This window comes from Myripristis murdjan, chromosome 8, assembly GCF_902150065.1.
Source record: "Myripristis murdjan chromosome 8, fMyrMur1.1, whole genome shotgun sequence".
NCBI classification, from domain to species: domain Eukaryota; kingdom Metazoa; phylum Chordata; class Actinopteri; order Holocentriformes; family Holocentridae; genus Myripristis; species Myripristis murdjan.
The window spans coordinates 559739-578000 of NC_043987.1; the positions used below are offsets into that span (position 1 = coordinate 559739).

An 18262-nucleotide genomic window follows, 5' to 3' on the forward strand; every position below is an offset into this window, starting at 1 on the left:
GAAGTTATTTTTTTAGCTGACTCATACAGTACTGCATATTCCAGTTACATTACTTTGCTCTTACTAATAAAGCTTGTCAAGTTTAATGGAATGTTGTTATGCCATCATTTTATTCCTATTATACATCTGGGATTGTAGGGTTGGCGGGAGATGTCATGCCAAAAATCCGGTAAATTTTGATTTGGCCAGGAGGGCCGAAATGCCGCTTAGGGCCCCAATTTGCACCACCCTATCCCCACCCCTAAGAGCGCGCTGAGAGAGTAACAGAACCCGTGTAACGTCAATGCGCGTGGAAGTATACGCAACATGAGTACGTACGGAACAACAGAGCAGCGTTAACATCCAGACCGGCGCCCCAGAGCCCTCTGACCATCTGAAGCTGCACTCCATCCGTGCAGCATCCGTTCGAGGAAGAGAGATCTACACCAATGCAGACTCCACTCCTCATCTCCTCACGAGAGCTCCCCTGCTACAGTCTGGCCTTCTCCTGCTACTAAACCTTCACCACCGCTCTGCAAGTCCGCAACAAGTTATCCCCAGGCATAAGCAAGTATCTCTCCAACACACTTTGCTTAGTTTCCTGGTGTTCATTGAACTCGGAGTACTAATCTATAATTGGCTCAAGTTCTTACAAAACCGACCTAAATTAACATTCAGAGCTACGAGGTGCTGATGCTTCAGGTACATGGTGGTTGATTAGTCCATGGTATAACTTCAGTGTATCCAGTCATAATCTTTCCATCCTTGTATTTGTCACTGTTTATGTCTTTACCATTTCATTCAATCTATGCATCACCTTGTTCATCTACCTGTATATAGTTTGTCTAGTATTCTATATATCTTGTAGTTTGTAAATAGTAGTTGTAACTGTAATAAAGTGTGTTTAATTCACGTCAGTTGTTTGAATATTTTATGAATGGAAATCTCGACCCCTATTCAGGAAAAGACCTGCCTGCCTTTCAATTTATTAGCGTACTTCTATCAATACTATCAATACTAAAGTAATATTCCCGGTGTAAACTGCTCTCTTGCCTGATCACCAAGAGACGTAGTTTTGATCAGTAATTATTACGCCTATCCTTAGCTAATAATCACTCTTATGGTGATTAATAATAGTTTTCAATAATTTCCCCTACATTTATGAAAGCCAATCATACGCGAGTAATCCTACATATTTTTGGTGGAGAATGCAAGCATGATTAAATCGAATCAGAATCCTACACCTTTAACACCTTAGTCCAGAAGTATGGGGTTGGTGAAGACCGGTTCCTCCACTATCATCAATTAAAATCTGTAATCAAATCCAAAATTAATACAACCAACTACATACAATACAACTGTCCAAACTAAGTGAATAATTAATGGAAATCAAAAGCTCGAAAAAATCATTTCTAAACTTTATAAACTTATATCTAACTTATATTCAGTTACCTCCATATCACTCCCAGTCATTAAATGGGAGAGCGATTTGGCTTTTTTGCCCAACCCTGACTTCTGGATTCAAATCAATAAAAACATGTTCTCTATGACCACTAACACAAACCTGCAGCTTATACAATATAAGACCATCCACAGATTCAACATCACCCAGAGTAAAATGTTCAAAATGGGACTGGTGGACACAGACACCTGCTCACAATGGAATCTGGCTATCACAGACACTTATCTGCATGCCACCTAGGTCTGTCAACCAGTTCACTCCTTTTGGACAGCAGTTACAGAGAAACTCACCACTATTCTGGGCTGCAGAATCCCATCTCTCTGCCTGTTAGGAGACACCACACAAGTTGTCCTCCCACCCAAACACAAAAACCCATTACTCATTCCTCTAGCTATCACCAAGAAAATAATCTTCCAAAACTGGAAATCTAAAGGTTTCACCCATATCACTCATTGGCATACACACACACACCCCTATATATATATATATATATATATATATATATATATATATATACACATGGTATTATAACATTACAAATGTATTACATTAAAGGACATAATACAGTAGGTTCGTGGCTGTGCATTTATAAACTAAATGCAAGTGTGTCCATTGTGTGTGTGCGCGTGTGTGTGTGTGTGTGTCACGGACACGTCTTGGTATGGCTGTTTGGAGGCGCAGCGCGAGTCGCAAATTCGCTCGCTATACATACAACTATAACTAAACCAATAATTTTAAAATGAAGAGCACCACATCGCATTGGAAATTAATATAACAGCAGTGGCCGTAATCAGATGTCTGTGGCAATGCAACAAATCTATCTCCACGTGTTGCATGCCACACGGTTTTTGGAATGAAATAGTTCGTTTTAATATTCTAACACCTGTTCGTGTTAATTTCATCAGCTATTTTTCAATTTAGTTTTAGTCTTAGTCTTGTGTCAAATGCCCTTATTAGTTTTAGTCATATTTAGTCAATTTGTATTCTTTTTTGTTTAGTCACATTTTACTCGACGAAAAGTCTTGGCATTTTAGTCTAGTTTTAGTTGAAGAAAATCCAAAGTATTTTAGTCTAGTTTTAGTCAAAGAAAATCCAAAGTATTTTAGTCTAGTTTTAGTCAAAGAAAATCCAAAGTATTTTAGTCTAGTTTTAGTCAAAGAAAATCCAAAGTATTTTAGTCTAGTTTTAGTCAAAGAAAATCCAAAGTATTTTAGTCTAGTTTTAGTCGAAGAAAATCCAAAGTATTTTGGTCTAGTTTTAGTCGAAGAAAATCCTAAGTATTTTAGTCTAGTTTTAGTCGACTAAATTACAAAGTATTTTAGTCTAGTTTTAGTCAATAGTCTTTTTTTAGTCTTTGATCTGCATCATGTTGGCTTTTTTTTAAATGTAAGAATATGTTAAATTATTATTATTTTAAAAATTTAAATTGCTTATCAAACAGACCTAACAATTCAGCTACCAATGAATGAGCAGTAGTATGCATGTGATAACATAGATTGAAAAATAAGCCGAAGTGATACCTCTTCGCTGAATAGACAAGCTAAGCCAGTGTGCTGCTGTTAGCCAGTGAAAATAGAGAGGAGTGGCAACTCTTCACTTTGTTACGCTGCTGTTTTAACTTTGTTCTCACCGCGCTACGCTTCAGACAGCGCCAGTGGGTGTGTGCTCCTCTGTCTCACACACAGACAGACACACACACACACACACACCTCGGCATGAGCACACAGCAGCGCAGGAGGAGAAAAACGAACGCTCGGTTGTGCCACATTAAAAATAGTCCGTGCGAAACACCGCAGATTTATATTTTTATTTATTTATTTATTAAGCGATTCTTCGAGGCAGGAAAAATTACCCATGTTGTTAGGATTAGCACTTTAATGGAAGAAACCTCAATACAGCTGCATATACAACCACACATTTAGAAGTCACAATATGGTAACACACAGACACACACAACAGACGTGTATGTACCAGCCATACCTAATAGGACAGGATAGTCTTCAGCTTCCAGCCAGGGAGTGCAGATCTTCACGTACTCAAAATGGAGGGAGTCTATCAGTTTCCTGTAGTACTTCTTCTGAGGACCCTTCCCTACACACACACACACACACACACACACACACACACGCGCGCCATTTCAAACATACTGAGGGTAAAAGTGACTGAATTCCTTTTTCAAGACATTAAAAGTGTTAGGTGTGATCTTTTCCATGCAGTTATAAAAGGACAAGAGAACACACTTAAAACTGAAGTGAGGACCCTGTAGACTCAACTGACAAATGTTTAATAAGCATATAATATGATGGTTGAATCTACATGGTCAACTTTATTTTTTATAGAAGTATGTGTTTTTATAGATTTATGTGCCTTTCTTGTGTCTTTTTAACTTGACTCTTTGAATGACCGCACAAGAGTTCCTATGTGTGTATGCACAAGTGGCAAATAAAGTTCTTGAATCTTGAATCTTACAAGGATACAAGGAAGTTTATTGGTCATTATACAACTGGTTGTATAATGAAATTATTTCATAGCATATGATCAGAATCCCTTGATTTTCACATTTGGATTTTTTGTTGAAACACTGACCTTCTGCCTCTGTGGCTAACAAAGTCATCAACATTCAAAAACCACAGAAGTGATAATTGGCTATGGAAAGCAAAGGTTCCACTGGGGACTATCTTCCAAATGAGAGACCATATCACTCCACCCCATCAAAGCCATCAAAAGACAACAGTGCTGCTGCTTTTAAGAAAACTAAGGTGGACGACTTTTCTGTGGTGATGGAATACTGTAGTGATTCTGAGGCAGAATCTTGAACTCACTGATATGTTTCCCTTTTTTCCCACATTTATTCCACATTTTTGCCAGTTGAGTCTCAATGGTCCTCGCTGTAGTTTTTCCATTGTGCAGCTTTTATTGTGAAATTTGCAAATGACCAAAAGTTGAACCAACAAAGTAGGAGCAGGCTCCTATTCTCATCTTTGCTGACTGAGCTTTTATTGCGAAAGGTTCCACAATCTGTCACTGATCATTTGTTCGCTGTAATGGATCGGATTTAAAATGTGAAGTGCAATACTCAAGCAAAAATGTACTCAAGTGAAAGTAGAATTACTGACATTAAAAAAATAATCAAAAGTGTACAAGTACATAAAAAAAACCTACTCAATTCCAGTAAAATGAAGAAAGTTACTTACACCCATGGGTCAGGGAGTGGATTACCTGTGATTACACAAACCAGAGATGGCAGGGAGGTTCCTGCTTTGATGAAGCCTTCATACTCTGTTGAAAGTTGGAGGTAAAAAGTGGTTGAAAGCATAGTTTTTCTCCTGTATGAGTGTAACAGTGTCACAGACAGCAGTCTGAAGTTCTCCTACCTTCAAGAGCCTTGAGCAAGATAGAGAAATCTTCATCTTCTGTGAAAACAAAGTCAAACCTGGTCTTGTGAGTTTGAAACTACACAACAGTGATGCCACGTAATCATCTTAGTAGTCCAAGAGGAAACACTACTGATGTCTTTACAGGACCATACCAGTGATGTTGAATGTTTGGCCCATTTACTACAATTTACCTGCATTTTATATCGCAACATCATTTTTCAAATAATGCCGGGATACTTAAGATTTCATAGCATATGATCAAAATCCCTTGATTTTCACATTTGGATTTTTTGTTGAAACACTGACCTCCTGCCTCTGTGGCTAACAAAGTCATCAACATTCAAAAACCACAGAAGTGATAATTGGCTATGGAAAGCAAAGGTTCCACTGGGGACTATCTTCCAAATGAGAGACCATATCACTCCACCCCATCAAAGCCATCAAAAGACAACAGTGCTGCTGCTTTTAAGAAAACTAAGGTGGACGACTTTCCTGTGGTGATGGAATACTGGTGTCAAGAAACTTTGTTCATTTTCATATCATAGTGGAATGAATGGAAACCAACAGCTGGATAAAAGGGAGGGAACATGATATCACAGTTCTACAATGTTACTGCTTGCTTCGGGAAAAGATTAGCAGATCGTTATTATTATTATTATTATTATTTTAATTATAGTGACCTGTCCAGCTGGTGCTGCTGAGCAGCAGGGCAGGTCGGCCTGGGGTCAAGGTCACAGCCTTATCAGCAAGGTTAAAACCTGAGAATGCTGTTCTCTCCACCTCATCTTCACAAGGATCATTCCTGAAACACACATCACATCTGTTGCTCACACATTACAGCACGGTGAGGTGTCAACTTCACAGTCTAACTGATGTGGAATATCAATATTTTGTGACAATATTCAGTATTTTAAAGCGATAGTTTGGTTTCTTACCCATATAGCGGTATTCACTGCTCCATACAAGTGTAAGGGGTCCTCCAGTTTGACCCATCAGCTTCTTCCTTGTTGCAAGAATGAGCATCAGACTGCTCCTCTCCAAAATAAATCAAAAGGATCTGGCCCAGCACACTACATGATTGCAAGCAGCATCTGAAAGCTAAAGAAAATGTTTTGATGGATGCATATCAACAAAAGTCATTTTGAAATTCAATATCAATGCTCTTTTCCAGTCCTCTTTCTTGCTTACTGCTGGAACTACTTTGTTTCTGTATCACTACGAACCAGCTCGCCTAAGTGCTGTATATGTTAGTTTACACACCTGGTAGGTAAAGTGGATGCACAGTGATACAGAAACAAAGTAGCTCCACCAGTTAGCAACCAAGAGGGCTGGTAAAGACACTGATAATGAATTCCAAAAAAAGATGCATCCTTCAAAAAAAAAAAAAAAAAAAAAAAAGAAACAGCTTTGGGTTGCTGATCTTAATTACGTTTGTTCTGAGGCAGATCCATTTCATTTTTTTGGAGAAGACTCTCCCAGGGAAGCACTTGTGAAAGGGAAGCTGATGGTCCAAACCTGAAGGACAAATTACACTCACAGGGAGTAGCAAATATCACTGTGTGGGTAAGACACCAACAATCCCTTTAAAATATGATCTTGTTGTCCACAAATAGTAGGGTTGTCCCGATCCGATCACGTGATCGGCCCTGATTTCCGATCACGTGATCGGATCGGGACAACCCCAACAACCCCTGCAGACTCGATCGGGACTCGGACGTTATGTCCCAATCAGGTATCGGATAAATAATATATATACATATGTATATTTATTGTGATTATTTTTAATCACATTTACAATATATGGGCTATTAGTGATTAAAAATAAATGAGAATAAAATAGTATTTATTAACTACCAACATTTACAGGCCGGGTCTATGTCTGTGACACACTGAACACTGCATGCGCAGAACACAGCAGCATGCAGCAGTTTATTTTGAAGCTGAGGCGCGTGATATGCTGCTACTAAGGGCTCTAGTTTCCCGGTGCAGCGCAGAGTGGCGCAGTGAGGCGAACCCCGCACAGAGCTAGTTTCGACCAGCGAAACGCGAGAGGCGGACGGTTTGCAAGTTTGGCAGACCAAGGTGCGCTGAGATGGGGGTGGCGGCGCAGCAGGGGGAGGTGTTGACAGATTCAGCTTGGCGCAGTCACAGTTTCGTGCCAAAAGGCTTCGCCGTGGTGCGCCAAAAGCTCGCAATCTGAAACCACGTCTACTTTCGGCGCAAGGCGGAGCGGCGCTGGTGCAGTGGAAGTTTGGCTGACAGGCGGGCAGTGCACACACGTCACCAAAACCTCACAGGCAGGTGTCCAGAATGTCAGGCAGATTAACAATGCAATAAATACCCACAAAAACCACTATTCAATGCTATAATCTCAATCAGCACATAAATGTATCTCCATATCGACTGTCCCGTCACAACTGATGTCAGATCAAAGGAGATTGGCACCGTTTGGCAGCGTAATGAAAACCCAACCTGATCACCTGTCAGTCAAACAATGTGTCCAGTACCGTGATGACTTTATTCCAGTAATGGTGTCTGGTGCTGCTCGTGTTAACTACACAGTTCTTCTTCCATATGTTCCGCACTGGGTTTCCATTATCCAGTAATCACCTGGTAAAATATGACTGGTAAAATCTGCCAAAGTCCAGTCATTTTTAAATGTCCGGTGAAAATATTCCCTCTAAGCACAATCTGAATTTTATTAAAACAGTCAATTTACATGTAATTTTATTTATTTTATTTATTTTTAAAAAAAAAAACAGACTGCGTGATCCCTGTCTCCAGTGTACCAGAGAGACAGAGAGGTTTTTCTCTGCAGAACCGCATCAAAACAGCGCAGCGAAGTCGCCTGGGGGAGAACAAGGTCACAAGACTGATGCGCATTGCAAGTTGCAGAGAGACACTTGAGACTTTCCATTTTAATTCAGCTGCTGAATTAAGTTTTTATTGCATCTATTTGATTTCAAGTTGGCAGCACGCCGCATTATTAAAATGGTATGAGCCAGTTTTTTTTTTGTTTGTTTTTTTTTTCAAATTGTAGTTGTAATTGTATGCAATGTTCATGTTAAAAGAGCACAGGCTTGTGCAATATTTATTTATTTTAGAAGTTACGCACGTGAGTCAATTGACGGCACTCATTTTATTTGATATAGCCTACTTTTCAATAAAAAGATTACGCTATAAACTGACATGCCTTGATATCATTCTTATATAGCCTGCATAAAATTTTAAGCTCAATAAATTCAGATAATATTTGACCGGAATTTCAAACATTTGTCCGGTAAATTGAAAACCTGCCGGTCACGTTGTCCGGTGCCAACTTTTTCTAACGGAAATCCTGATTCCACACAAATCTAAAATGTAAAATGCATCGGTTCCTTGCCAGACTCTGGGCGTTTAGAACAGCAAATGTAAAAGCTTTCATGAACCGGGTTTTGTTTTAATCTCTAGTGTGTTATTGCATCAGTAAGTGATGGGAGTCAAAAGTTGCAAAACAAACATGTATTTATATGAATATGGTGAGGATTATCCTTTGAGGTAAAAACATTCATTAAAATGGGGGCTTCACAGTTAAATTTATATTTGCTCGTAAAAATCAATAACTTTAACAGACGGTGACAGAGCTGGAAAAAAAGAGATGCGAGGCAGTTAGGTAATGGAAAGACAGGGGACTCAGGAAGACGAATGTAAGGATAGATGCATGGATGGATGGATGGATGGGTGGTTAGATGGATGGCAGGTAGCTCCAGCAACATTCCAGCAACAAGACTGGCCTCATTGTCCTGAGTGTGTGTTGCGGCTGCTCTCTTCCTCCATGTGTAAATTGTGTAAACTTTCATTACGCCTTCACGCAGCGCATTTTAAAGGCGAGGACAGGGGTTCATTTGATTGGTTAAATGTGAATTGGCTATGTCAAACCCACTCCACGCCTGGCCGCCTGGCCACACCCAGTTGGCGAAGCGCATCTGCGCTACGCCCCCGCCTCGCCAGGTCTGCGAAACTAGAGCCCTATGTCTGCTGTGTGGAAATATTTCAAAGAAAACAACGAGAACAATAGTTAGTTCGTTTCATAATGTTTTATCAGGGCTCTCAAGTCTCACGCATTGGGCGTGAGAAACACGCATTTCAACCCATTCACACGCTCAGACGTCACACCTTGTATTTCTCACGCAGAGGAATTACCAGGATAACGCCCACCAAGTTGCGCCGCTATTTTTTTATTTTTTTGATAACAGTGGTAAGGCCCTATAATTTCAGCGATGACGGAATCACGGACGGAATCGCGGAATTAACCAAATAAAACGGAAACCGAGTCAAAAAGGCAAAGAAAATTTCCAGGCTACAGCAGAGCACTGACATAGATTGTGTAACAAAGCGAAGAGTTGCCACAATCATTAATAACATATCATTTTCACCTTTTATTGCTATAACAACATAATCATTAAATAAATAAATAAAGCGTTGTTTATTTGTTACCTCAATTAATTTAAGGTAATTTCTATTTCATTTGTGTGCATTCTAGTCATTAACATTTTAGTCATTAACATTAAAAACACACTCTTTTTTGGTGGTAAAATGCCACCATAATCTCACTCTGAACTCAGTTCAAAACTTGAGAGCCCTGGTTTTATAGAAGTATCGGATTGGGACTCAGTATCGGCAGATACTCTAAATCAAATGACTCGGAGGCAAAAAAACGTGATCGGGACATCCCTAACAAATAGTATTCACCTTCCTACAGAATTTTGCTTTTGTCTGTGTGATAAAGCTGTTAACAATGCATCTGGATAATTTAGAGGGCAAGATTACAACTTCCCACTGAAACTCTGATTCGCAATCCATCAAACTGCATTATATCAGTCAGATACAGTGCATTCAGAAAGTATTTAGACCCTCTTCACTTTTTTCACTTTTGTTATGTTGCAGCCTGATGCTACAGTCTTTTAAATTCATTTTTTCTCTCATTAATCTACACTCAGTACCCCATAATGACAAAGTGAAAATGGAATTGTAGAAAGTTTTGTAAATTTATTAAAAAGAAAAAACTGAAATGTCACATTGACATAAGTATTCAGACCCTTTATTCAGTACTTAGTGGAAGCACCTTTGGCAGCAATTGCAGCCTCGAGCCTTTTTGGGTATGACGCAACAAGCTTTCCACACCTGGATTGGGGGATTTTCTGCCATTCTTCTTTGGTTGGATGGAGACCATCGGTGGACAGCCATTTTCAGGTCTCTCCAGAGATGTTGGAAGTCAGGGCTCTGGCTGGGCCACTCTTGGACATTCACAGAGATGTCCCCTAGGCACTCCTGCGTTGTCTTGGCTGTGTGCTTAGGGTCACTGTCATATTGGAAGGTGAACCTTCGGCCCAGTCTGAGGTCCTGAGCACTGTTTTCATTGAGGATATCTCTGTACTTTGCCCCATTTGAGCTTTCCCTCAACCCTGACCAGTCTTCCAGTCCCTGCTGCTGAAAAACAGCCCCACAGCCTGATGCTGCCACCACCATGCTTCACTGTTGGGATGGTATTGGGCAGCTGATGAGCACTGCCTGGTTTCCTCCAGACATCAAGTTTGGAATTGAGGCCACACACTCAATCTTGGTTTCATCAGACCAGAGAATCTTGTTTCTCACAGTCTGAGTGTCCTTCAGGTGTTTTTTTGTAAAGTCCAAGCGGGCTTTCATGTGTTTTGCACTGAGGAGAGGCTTCTGTCTACCCACTCTGACATACAACCCAGATCGGTGGAGGGCTGCAGTGATGGTTGTCCTTCTGGAACTTTGTCCCATCTCCTCACAGGATCTCTGGAGCTCAGTCAGACTGACCATCGGGTCCTAGTAACCTTTCTTACTAAGGCCCTTCTCCCACGACTGCTCAGTTTTGGCTGAGCAAATTTCTTCCATTTGAGAATTACGGAGGCCACTGTGCTCTTGGGAACCATCAGTGCAGCATTCCCAAGATCTGTGCCTTACAACAATCCTGTCTCTGAGCTCAAGGCTTGGGCCGATATTCGATATTATCGAATATTGCGATATTTGCCGTCACATGCAATATTTTTCACAATATCGATCATCGATCAACAGTTGTTACGGCATCATCGGACTTTTATTTTGAAAGGGAAATGCACGCGGAACTGCCGTGATGGCGGCAAGATTTGGATATGTATGCAGCGTTTCAATACACAGACATGGAGGATTTAGTCACAAAGAAGAATGCTAGCTTGCAAATTTGGCAACATTTTGGCTTTAAACCTGGGGAAAATGGCAAGCCACAGAATGTAAATGAAGCCATATGTCGTCTTTGCCGCAAGCAGGTGATGATGAGGCAGGGCAACACCACAAATTTGCAGTCTCACCTCAGAGTCATCACCCAGCGCAATTTGCCCGACTTGACTCGGTATTAGCTGTGGAGGGAACGGCCACCAGCTCCGGCACCAGCCACCACCAGCCAACAATCATCGGTGCATTCTTATTTATGTTATTGTTATTATCATTATTATTATTATCATCATCATCATCATCATCATCATCATCATTACACGACTACGTTGAATAGGTCTGATAGGTCAATCACAGCATTCTGCAGTCTGATATTTCTTGATAATAGACCGTTGCGCGCAGTTCTGTGTCCATAACAATAAAATAACAATACACTCTTAAAAGTGCTGGGTTATTTCTATAAACACATTGCTGGGTTGATTTTGCTGGGTCATAATTCTGGGTTATTTGGGTACTGTAAACACACTGATGGGTTGTTCATGCTGGGTTAAAGGGGTTATTGGGGCTTCAATTGCAATTGAACACCTGCCTGGGTTATTTTTAACCCAGAGGTTGCTTTATTCATTTTCCTGCTTCTGAATCTTTCTGGAACCATCTTTTTTATCACCATCTTCAAACACATGGTATGTAAACATATATTTTATCACTATATTTTACCTGTATTTATATTAGGAGAGACTGGGATCGATTCGACCACTTCAACTTACAGCCTGAAAACGTGCTGCTCCGCCCTAAACAAATTATGTGAATTCTCGTCATATTCATTAAATCAGCTAAAACAAATGTTGTGTTCTACTCGTTTATGATATTTTAGTATGCATATTGTCTATCATTAGCCTAAATGTTTGGATGAATTTAGTACAAAAGGACCCCAATGGAAACAAGCCATAGGCTTTCTCTTGGATAAATCCTTTTAGCAGACCTTGTATTTTATTGTATTGTACTTTCCTGTGCTTGTCCATGCAAACTGTTAATAAAGTATTTAATCAATCAGTCAATAACTATTTTAGTAGCTATAAAGTGGCCTGAACTATAGCTTTGGTTTCGTGTGCAAAATTATTAGATCTACAAGCTTCACTTCAGCGTAGCTGTTGGCTTGGGATCTAATACAGAGCTATTGGCCCAGCATGCAGTTCGCACGCGCACACACTCACTGGCAGGAGGAAGTGCACGGTCTATGGTGCATACACAAAGTTGCTGCTACACACTGTTGCGTTCGCTCGGCACACCGAAGAGATGTATTCATTTATGAAAGGTAAGTTTTAGGTTTATTTATTTAATATATTAATCTTAAAACTTAACAACCGCGCAAGTTTATTTTTAAGAATGAGTGACCGAAGTCACCGAACTACATGTCAACTTTCATTATTTAAGCCTGGTCGGCACCAGGCGGGCCGGCCGCGCCACTGCGCCCACCCGGTCAGGTCTGCCGGATCTGACAGGTGAGTGGGCATACATACTGCCATATATACCTTTCATTATAAATCAACTTTTGTTCATATAAGGCTGCAGCAGCACAACGGACAATGACACAGATAACATGGTTGATTATTGACTGTGCAATGCACTTGTTTTTGCGGTTGTGCCGCCCCCCACGTGACATGAAAAAATGCCGCCCAAAAAAAGTAAACTCCTACATTCCAAGTGTTTAGTGTGAGGGGATCCCAGTTAAAATATGATCATTTTGCGGGTCACAGCCTGAATTTTTTGGGAACCCCTGCTATACAGCATGGATAAAATTACATTTTATTCAATAAATGCAGCTTATGCAGCTTTAACATATGAGAATATCAAGGTAGCTAAGGTTACAATAAATAAATAAATGTCAAGTCATTGCATTGTTAAATTCTAACCTACTTAATCTGATTTCATTCTAGTCATGTGATGGTTGCACTATGGACACGTTTGTCTCAGAGACCCTGACTGCATGGCAACTGGAGAACTTGATCGAGACATTTAGAGGTAAATTATGATGATGATGATGATGATGATGGGTTATATTGCAACTAACTATTGTCTAACTTACAGGAGGGGACCAACATGGTGGAGTACCTACAAACGGCAGAGACTCAACCGTTCCCACACATTTTGTGTCTTGGTGATGAAACGACAACGAGCCAGGCCTTCACCATTGTCTCACAGAGCGCCACTGAAGCGGACACTTTGCTGGGTGCAGTAGACCTTTGTTTTTAGGCTTTCTTTGTTTTTTTCTTTGTTTTTGACCTGAACTACACCAAGCAGTGACATGTTTAAATAACTTATTTTCATTGTGATCCAGTATGCTTGTTTTGTTTGTGTCAAGCTGTTACGGTTTGTCTCCATCACGTGGGGATGGTGAAATACAGGATATTTGCCACAGGAGCTGCCGGGTGGCCGACTCCTGGGCTAAGGCTACACATTAAACCCCCCCTCCTCTACCACCTCTACCGGTTCATGTCCAACTGATTTAATTTACCGCAGGTGTACTCTAATAAAAGGTGTAGAAACTTCTCAGGAACGTTCAAGAGAAATGGGAGACACTTGAGCTAAATTTCAAGTGTTGTTGCAAAGGGTCTGAAAACTTATGACAATGTGATATTTCCGTTTTTCCTTTTTAATAAATTTGCAAACATTTCTAAAATTCTGTTTTCACTTTTTCATTATGGGGTACTGAGTGTAGATTAATGAGAGACACAATTGTATCATCAGGCTGCAACATAACTAAAATGAAAAAAGTGAAGGGGGGGTCTGAATACTTTCTGAATGCACTGTATATTCTAGAAGTAGTTCAAGCTGACTGGTTGAAATTTTATTTTTAATGAAAGGCCAACATCAGCCCAATATGTCAGATTAATATTAGGATATATACACATACCTTAAAAACCTCTGCACAAATAAATTCCTGGAACTTTGTGCCAAAATGAGATATCAGCTGTGTCAAGAGCTGACATCCAATTTACAAAATGACAGCTGATGATAGGCAGGATAATGGATTAGAGCTGATGTGTGTTTTGGAGCAGAGGCTTCCAGAGCACTCACCCACTGGGCAGGAACTGAGGATGTGTCCGGGCCAGTCTCATGAACAGCTCATGCTGCAGCCTCACTGGAGTTTCTCTGAACACAGAGGCTGGTCTGTCATACAGAGTGGTTGCCCTGCACACATCACACTGTCAACACTGTTGTTCTAACTGTTTGGTTTCCTGCAGGCTGACCACTTCAACAAACAGCTTATAAGAGCTTATAATAGAGTTAGGCAATCTACTGATATTATATGGATATCGAAACATGAGACTAAATATAATCTGGGGTTCTGGATATCGCAGTATAACGATATGGTATGAGTGTTGTCTTTTCCTGGTTTTAACTCAGGAACAGGGTTAAAACCAGGCTCTTATTTTGAAAGGTGTTATTTCACCCTCTGACCAAAATTAACTTTATTTATTGTTTTATTATTATTATTATTATTATTTTGTTCAAAAGTTGGGGAGTAATTATCTTGGAATTTAATTTAAAATATATTTATCTTTATTAAATATGAATTAATAATGTAAATGTAATCACATTTATGCAATTATAAATAGTTTACCTGTAGTTTTTTGGTCTTTTTTGGCTAATTTTCTGGTAATGTTTTACTAATTTTCTCGTCCTTTTTTTTTTGGAGGGGGCAGGGGGACTATTATATTGGTTAATTCCTTCATTATTTGCTGATCACTGTTTTGTCCCATGTTTCTGAATAAAATCAAGTGAATTTGCAATGAACAAATTAGCAAAAACATACTGGACCAGTTTTTTTTAAAAAAATACAAAAAAATAATAATTATTAACATGATATAGTTCAAAATCTGATCAGTGATACTGGATTGAAGTCAGATTTCTTGTGTTTAAATGCTTGTGAAAGGCTCCTGAAAGCAGAGCTGAGGTCACATTTATATGCTTTTCACAAGCATTTGAGGGCTGCATTATGCTAATGGGATGTTGAACTTATTAGACTGCACTTTTATTTGCTTCCAGCTGCTTTGTCACCATATCTACATAACTAATAATTGTGTGACTATTTTGTGTAAGCACCAATAGTCATCAATAGAGGTATTTGGTCAAAAATAGCCCACAGTTCATGGCTAATGTTAGTACAGAATTATTAAATTTTTAGTCTAATTATCTGTCACATAAACATGGATTTCATGAAGTCCTACTTGATGCCCCAGTTCCTCTGTAAGTCATCCTTCATGGCTTTGGTAACACAAAGGTTGTGAGTGGCAAGAGGGCCGAAGAAATGTTCATACCTGAGAATATAAATAAAAAATGGTTAAAATATCACACATCTAATCCTCCTCCAGGCCCACTACATTTAAAAGATCATAGAAATATTGAATACAAGATATTTCTTGTGAACTGAAGATTGAAAATGTGAAACCAGGGATGTCGTGGTAAATTAAAAGGATAGTAATCTTTATTTATGTTCTGGAAAGTTTACTTTATCAATCGTGTTTTTGTTTGCTCATGGTTATTTCTCTTTATTATTTATATCCTAAAAAATATTTGAAAGCTCTAATTGTCAAGTAAGTACTGACCACTTTGCCAGTCGGACAACAGGGTGTCCTGCTCCATGGGACAGGGCCATGATGGTGTAGCCATAGTTGTGCCAGTCTATGATAACTCTGGTGCCACGCAGACCACACACAAGACAGGCCACTGCAATGCTAGGTAACCCTGGGGGATTCTGGGAAACAAAGAGAGTCAGGATCAGTTCAAGTTTGCAACTGCACATAAGGAATTTGACTTGGTAGTTCTGCTGGAAATTAAACACAGTGCACCCCGAAACGATAAGTAATTTAAGTTCAGATAAAAAAAAAATTTAAATAAACTCTGAGTGTGTGTGATGTGTCAGCTTACGGACCTGTTGCTGAAATGATGCACACTGAAAAAACATGCACACACCTGCATAAGAATATGAGACTGTAACTCCATCTTCAGCAGCACATGGAGCAGCTGCAGAGACTGCAGAATCACTTTGGTCATGTATGTTAGGATCTTCAGTCCCACTAGAAAAGCAACACAGAGAAGTTAGTCTGTGCTAATGAATAACCATGAATTATGCGGAGTGACAGACACATGCAATAATGTGAAGATGAATAAACCCATTACCTTGCACGCCTTTCACTTCTGCAATGGGCACTATCCTTATTCTCTCATCCTGGAGTATGCCTTGATGAGGTTTGCTGTCTGCAATGAAGTCATTTAATTCAGACATCACTGTAAAATGTAAAATGGTGTGCATTTTGAATGTGTTAGTGCAGTAAGCAGGCATCAGAAGACCTTTATAATGCCAATTATCACAGTTAAACTGCAGCAAATTAAGTCTGAAAAATAAAAACACAAGCACAGTATGGGAATCGTATGCGCAAACAGGGGTATTTCTGACTTTTTGCTTTCGAAGTGGACTGAGCGAATGAGATGTAACCAATTCTGAAAGTTGAATTAAATTTAATAAGACGCTGTGTATTACTGTTGCGTATTAAGTGTATTACTTACACGGCGAATTAACCAGAGCATCGTAAAATTTTACATATGATACCGAATCACCTTCTTTGATTTGTATGTTTTTGCCAATATTCAAGATAAAACAAAACTGGCCTGTTTTTTTTTATTGAGTTTGGCACACAGATAAATGAACAAATAAAGAGGCAGGATGACAATATGAAAATGTGTTGCAGGGTCGCTGGTTGTACAGCAGTCTTACCTAAAAAGCCAACAAAAACGACGCTGTAGCCGTGTTTGCTGAGAGACAAGGCGTGATACTGCATCCGAGGGCTGCGGCCGATGTCCCCCAACACCAGCACACACACCCGCCGCTCAGTTTGACCGTCACGTCTCCGCAATTTTCCTAAAACATGTGACACGCAGACCAGCACGACAACAAGTGACATGACAGCCAGCGCTGCATTTGCACTTGGTAGATAAAACGCCGTCAAAAGGCCAATAGTTAGTATAGAAACACTCAAGCAAGTGTAGTTGTCCGCCATGTTTATTTGCGTTTGAAACTTCCACATGACGTGGCTCACTGAAGGGGGCGGTCCTTTATTTAAAGGGACCGCACTTCTATGGGATCATTGCAGGGGGAAAAAATAATGAAGCTGGGGGGAAGCAGGGTGTAATATTTCTTTAAAAAAAACTCAGAATTTCTGAGATTAAAGATAAATTTATGAGCGAAAACGTGGATATTCAGTGAGATTAAAGTGGTAAATTTATGAGAAAAACTCACAAATTTATGAGAAAAAACTTGAAAATTCTGAGATAAGTCTCAAATTTACAAAACTCATTTTTTTATTTTCTTTCTTTATTATTTATTTATTTATTTATTTAATTTATTTTTTTTTTGTCTGTCAAGTAACGGCTTGACACGGCTTCACTTTGCAGGGTTGAGTCAACAATACACTGCAGACGCTGCTGTTTGCTGTGCATCACACCTGCAGCTGATGACCTGGGGCCTATTTCACGAAAGGTGGATTAAATAAACCAGGATATAAGCCAAATCTAGGCTTGCTAAAGCCTGCCCCGCACAGCCTGGTTTATTCCGTTCCACTAAAGCCAAGTCAGGCTGAGAAGGAGCGACTTTAGCGAGTCTGGATTGTGAAAGCCAGGCTGGTGCGCGATCACGCCTCCATTAAAAAGACCATGCCGGTCGATCGTAGATTCCTTGAACGTGACCAATCAGAGCGAAGCAGAGGGCTGCGTCACTCAGTCTGGACGAGACTCAGCGCCTAATGCAAACATATGAGGAAGTAAAGGAGGTTCGTAAAGGCAATGAAATCTGTATTCACTTATTTATTTATTTATTTATTCATTTTATTTTCGTTGTAGCCTACCTATTTGCTATCTGCTGTAATCTGCTCTTGCCTTTTACTGAAGTACTTTAGGATTCTGCACTAACATTGATTTTATATTTCCTTGCCTTTTTTCCCTATATCTTTGATTTATGTACGATGGAAAAATGCCACAGTTGTTTATCTTATACCTTCTTAATAAATTTAAAAAAAAAAAAAAAAAAAAAAAACTACAACATAATCTTTATGCATAAACTTTTATTTTTAAAAGATTTAAATCACATTTAACTACTGTTTAAAACTCAGAAATCACAAATCAGAAATTACTTAGACATCTCACATTTACAGACCCTGAGGTTTTTTGT

The 18262-nt window shown here is 39.6% G+C and overlaps 1 protein-coding gene across 2 annotated transcripts in view; it reads right to left on the minus strand.

Annotated features, from left to right (window-relative positions):
* Positions 1 to 17113, minus strand: part of alg1 (ALG1 chitobiosyldiphosphodolichol beta-mannosyltransferase) — a 23177-nt gene extending 6064 nt beyond the window's left edge. Inside the window, exons 1-10 of one of the 2 annotated variants that reach the window (XM_030057063.1) lie at positions 16814 to 17113; positions 16219 to 16296; positions 16012 to 16115; positions 15645 to 15793; positions 15267 to 15356; positions 14113 to 14187; positions 5499 to 5620; positions 4816 to 4854; positions 4661 to 4720; positions 3422 to 3532 (exon numbers count right to left, since the gene is read on the minus strand). In XM_030057063.1, the coding sequence (XP_029912923.1) occupies positions 3422 to 3532; positions 4661 to 4720; positions 4816 to 4854; positions 5499 to 5620; positions 14113 to 14187; positions 15267 to 15356; positions 15645 to 15793; positions 16012 to 16115; positions 16219 to 16296; positions 16814 to 17096 (1111 nt within the window). In that variant the 5' untranslated portion in view covers positions 17097 to 17113. Of the gene's footprint in view, positions 1 to 3421; positions 3533 to 4660; positions 4721 to 4815; positions 4855 to 5498; positions 5621 to 14112; positions 14227 to 15266; positions 15357 to 15644; positions 15794 to 16011; positions 16116 to 16218; positions 16297 to 16813 lie in introns of both variants that reach the window. The other variant, XM_030057062.1, reaches the window with a different exon arrangement.
* Between the last annotated feature and the right edge of the window lie 1149 nt (positions 17114 to 18262).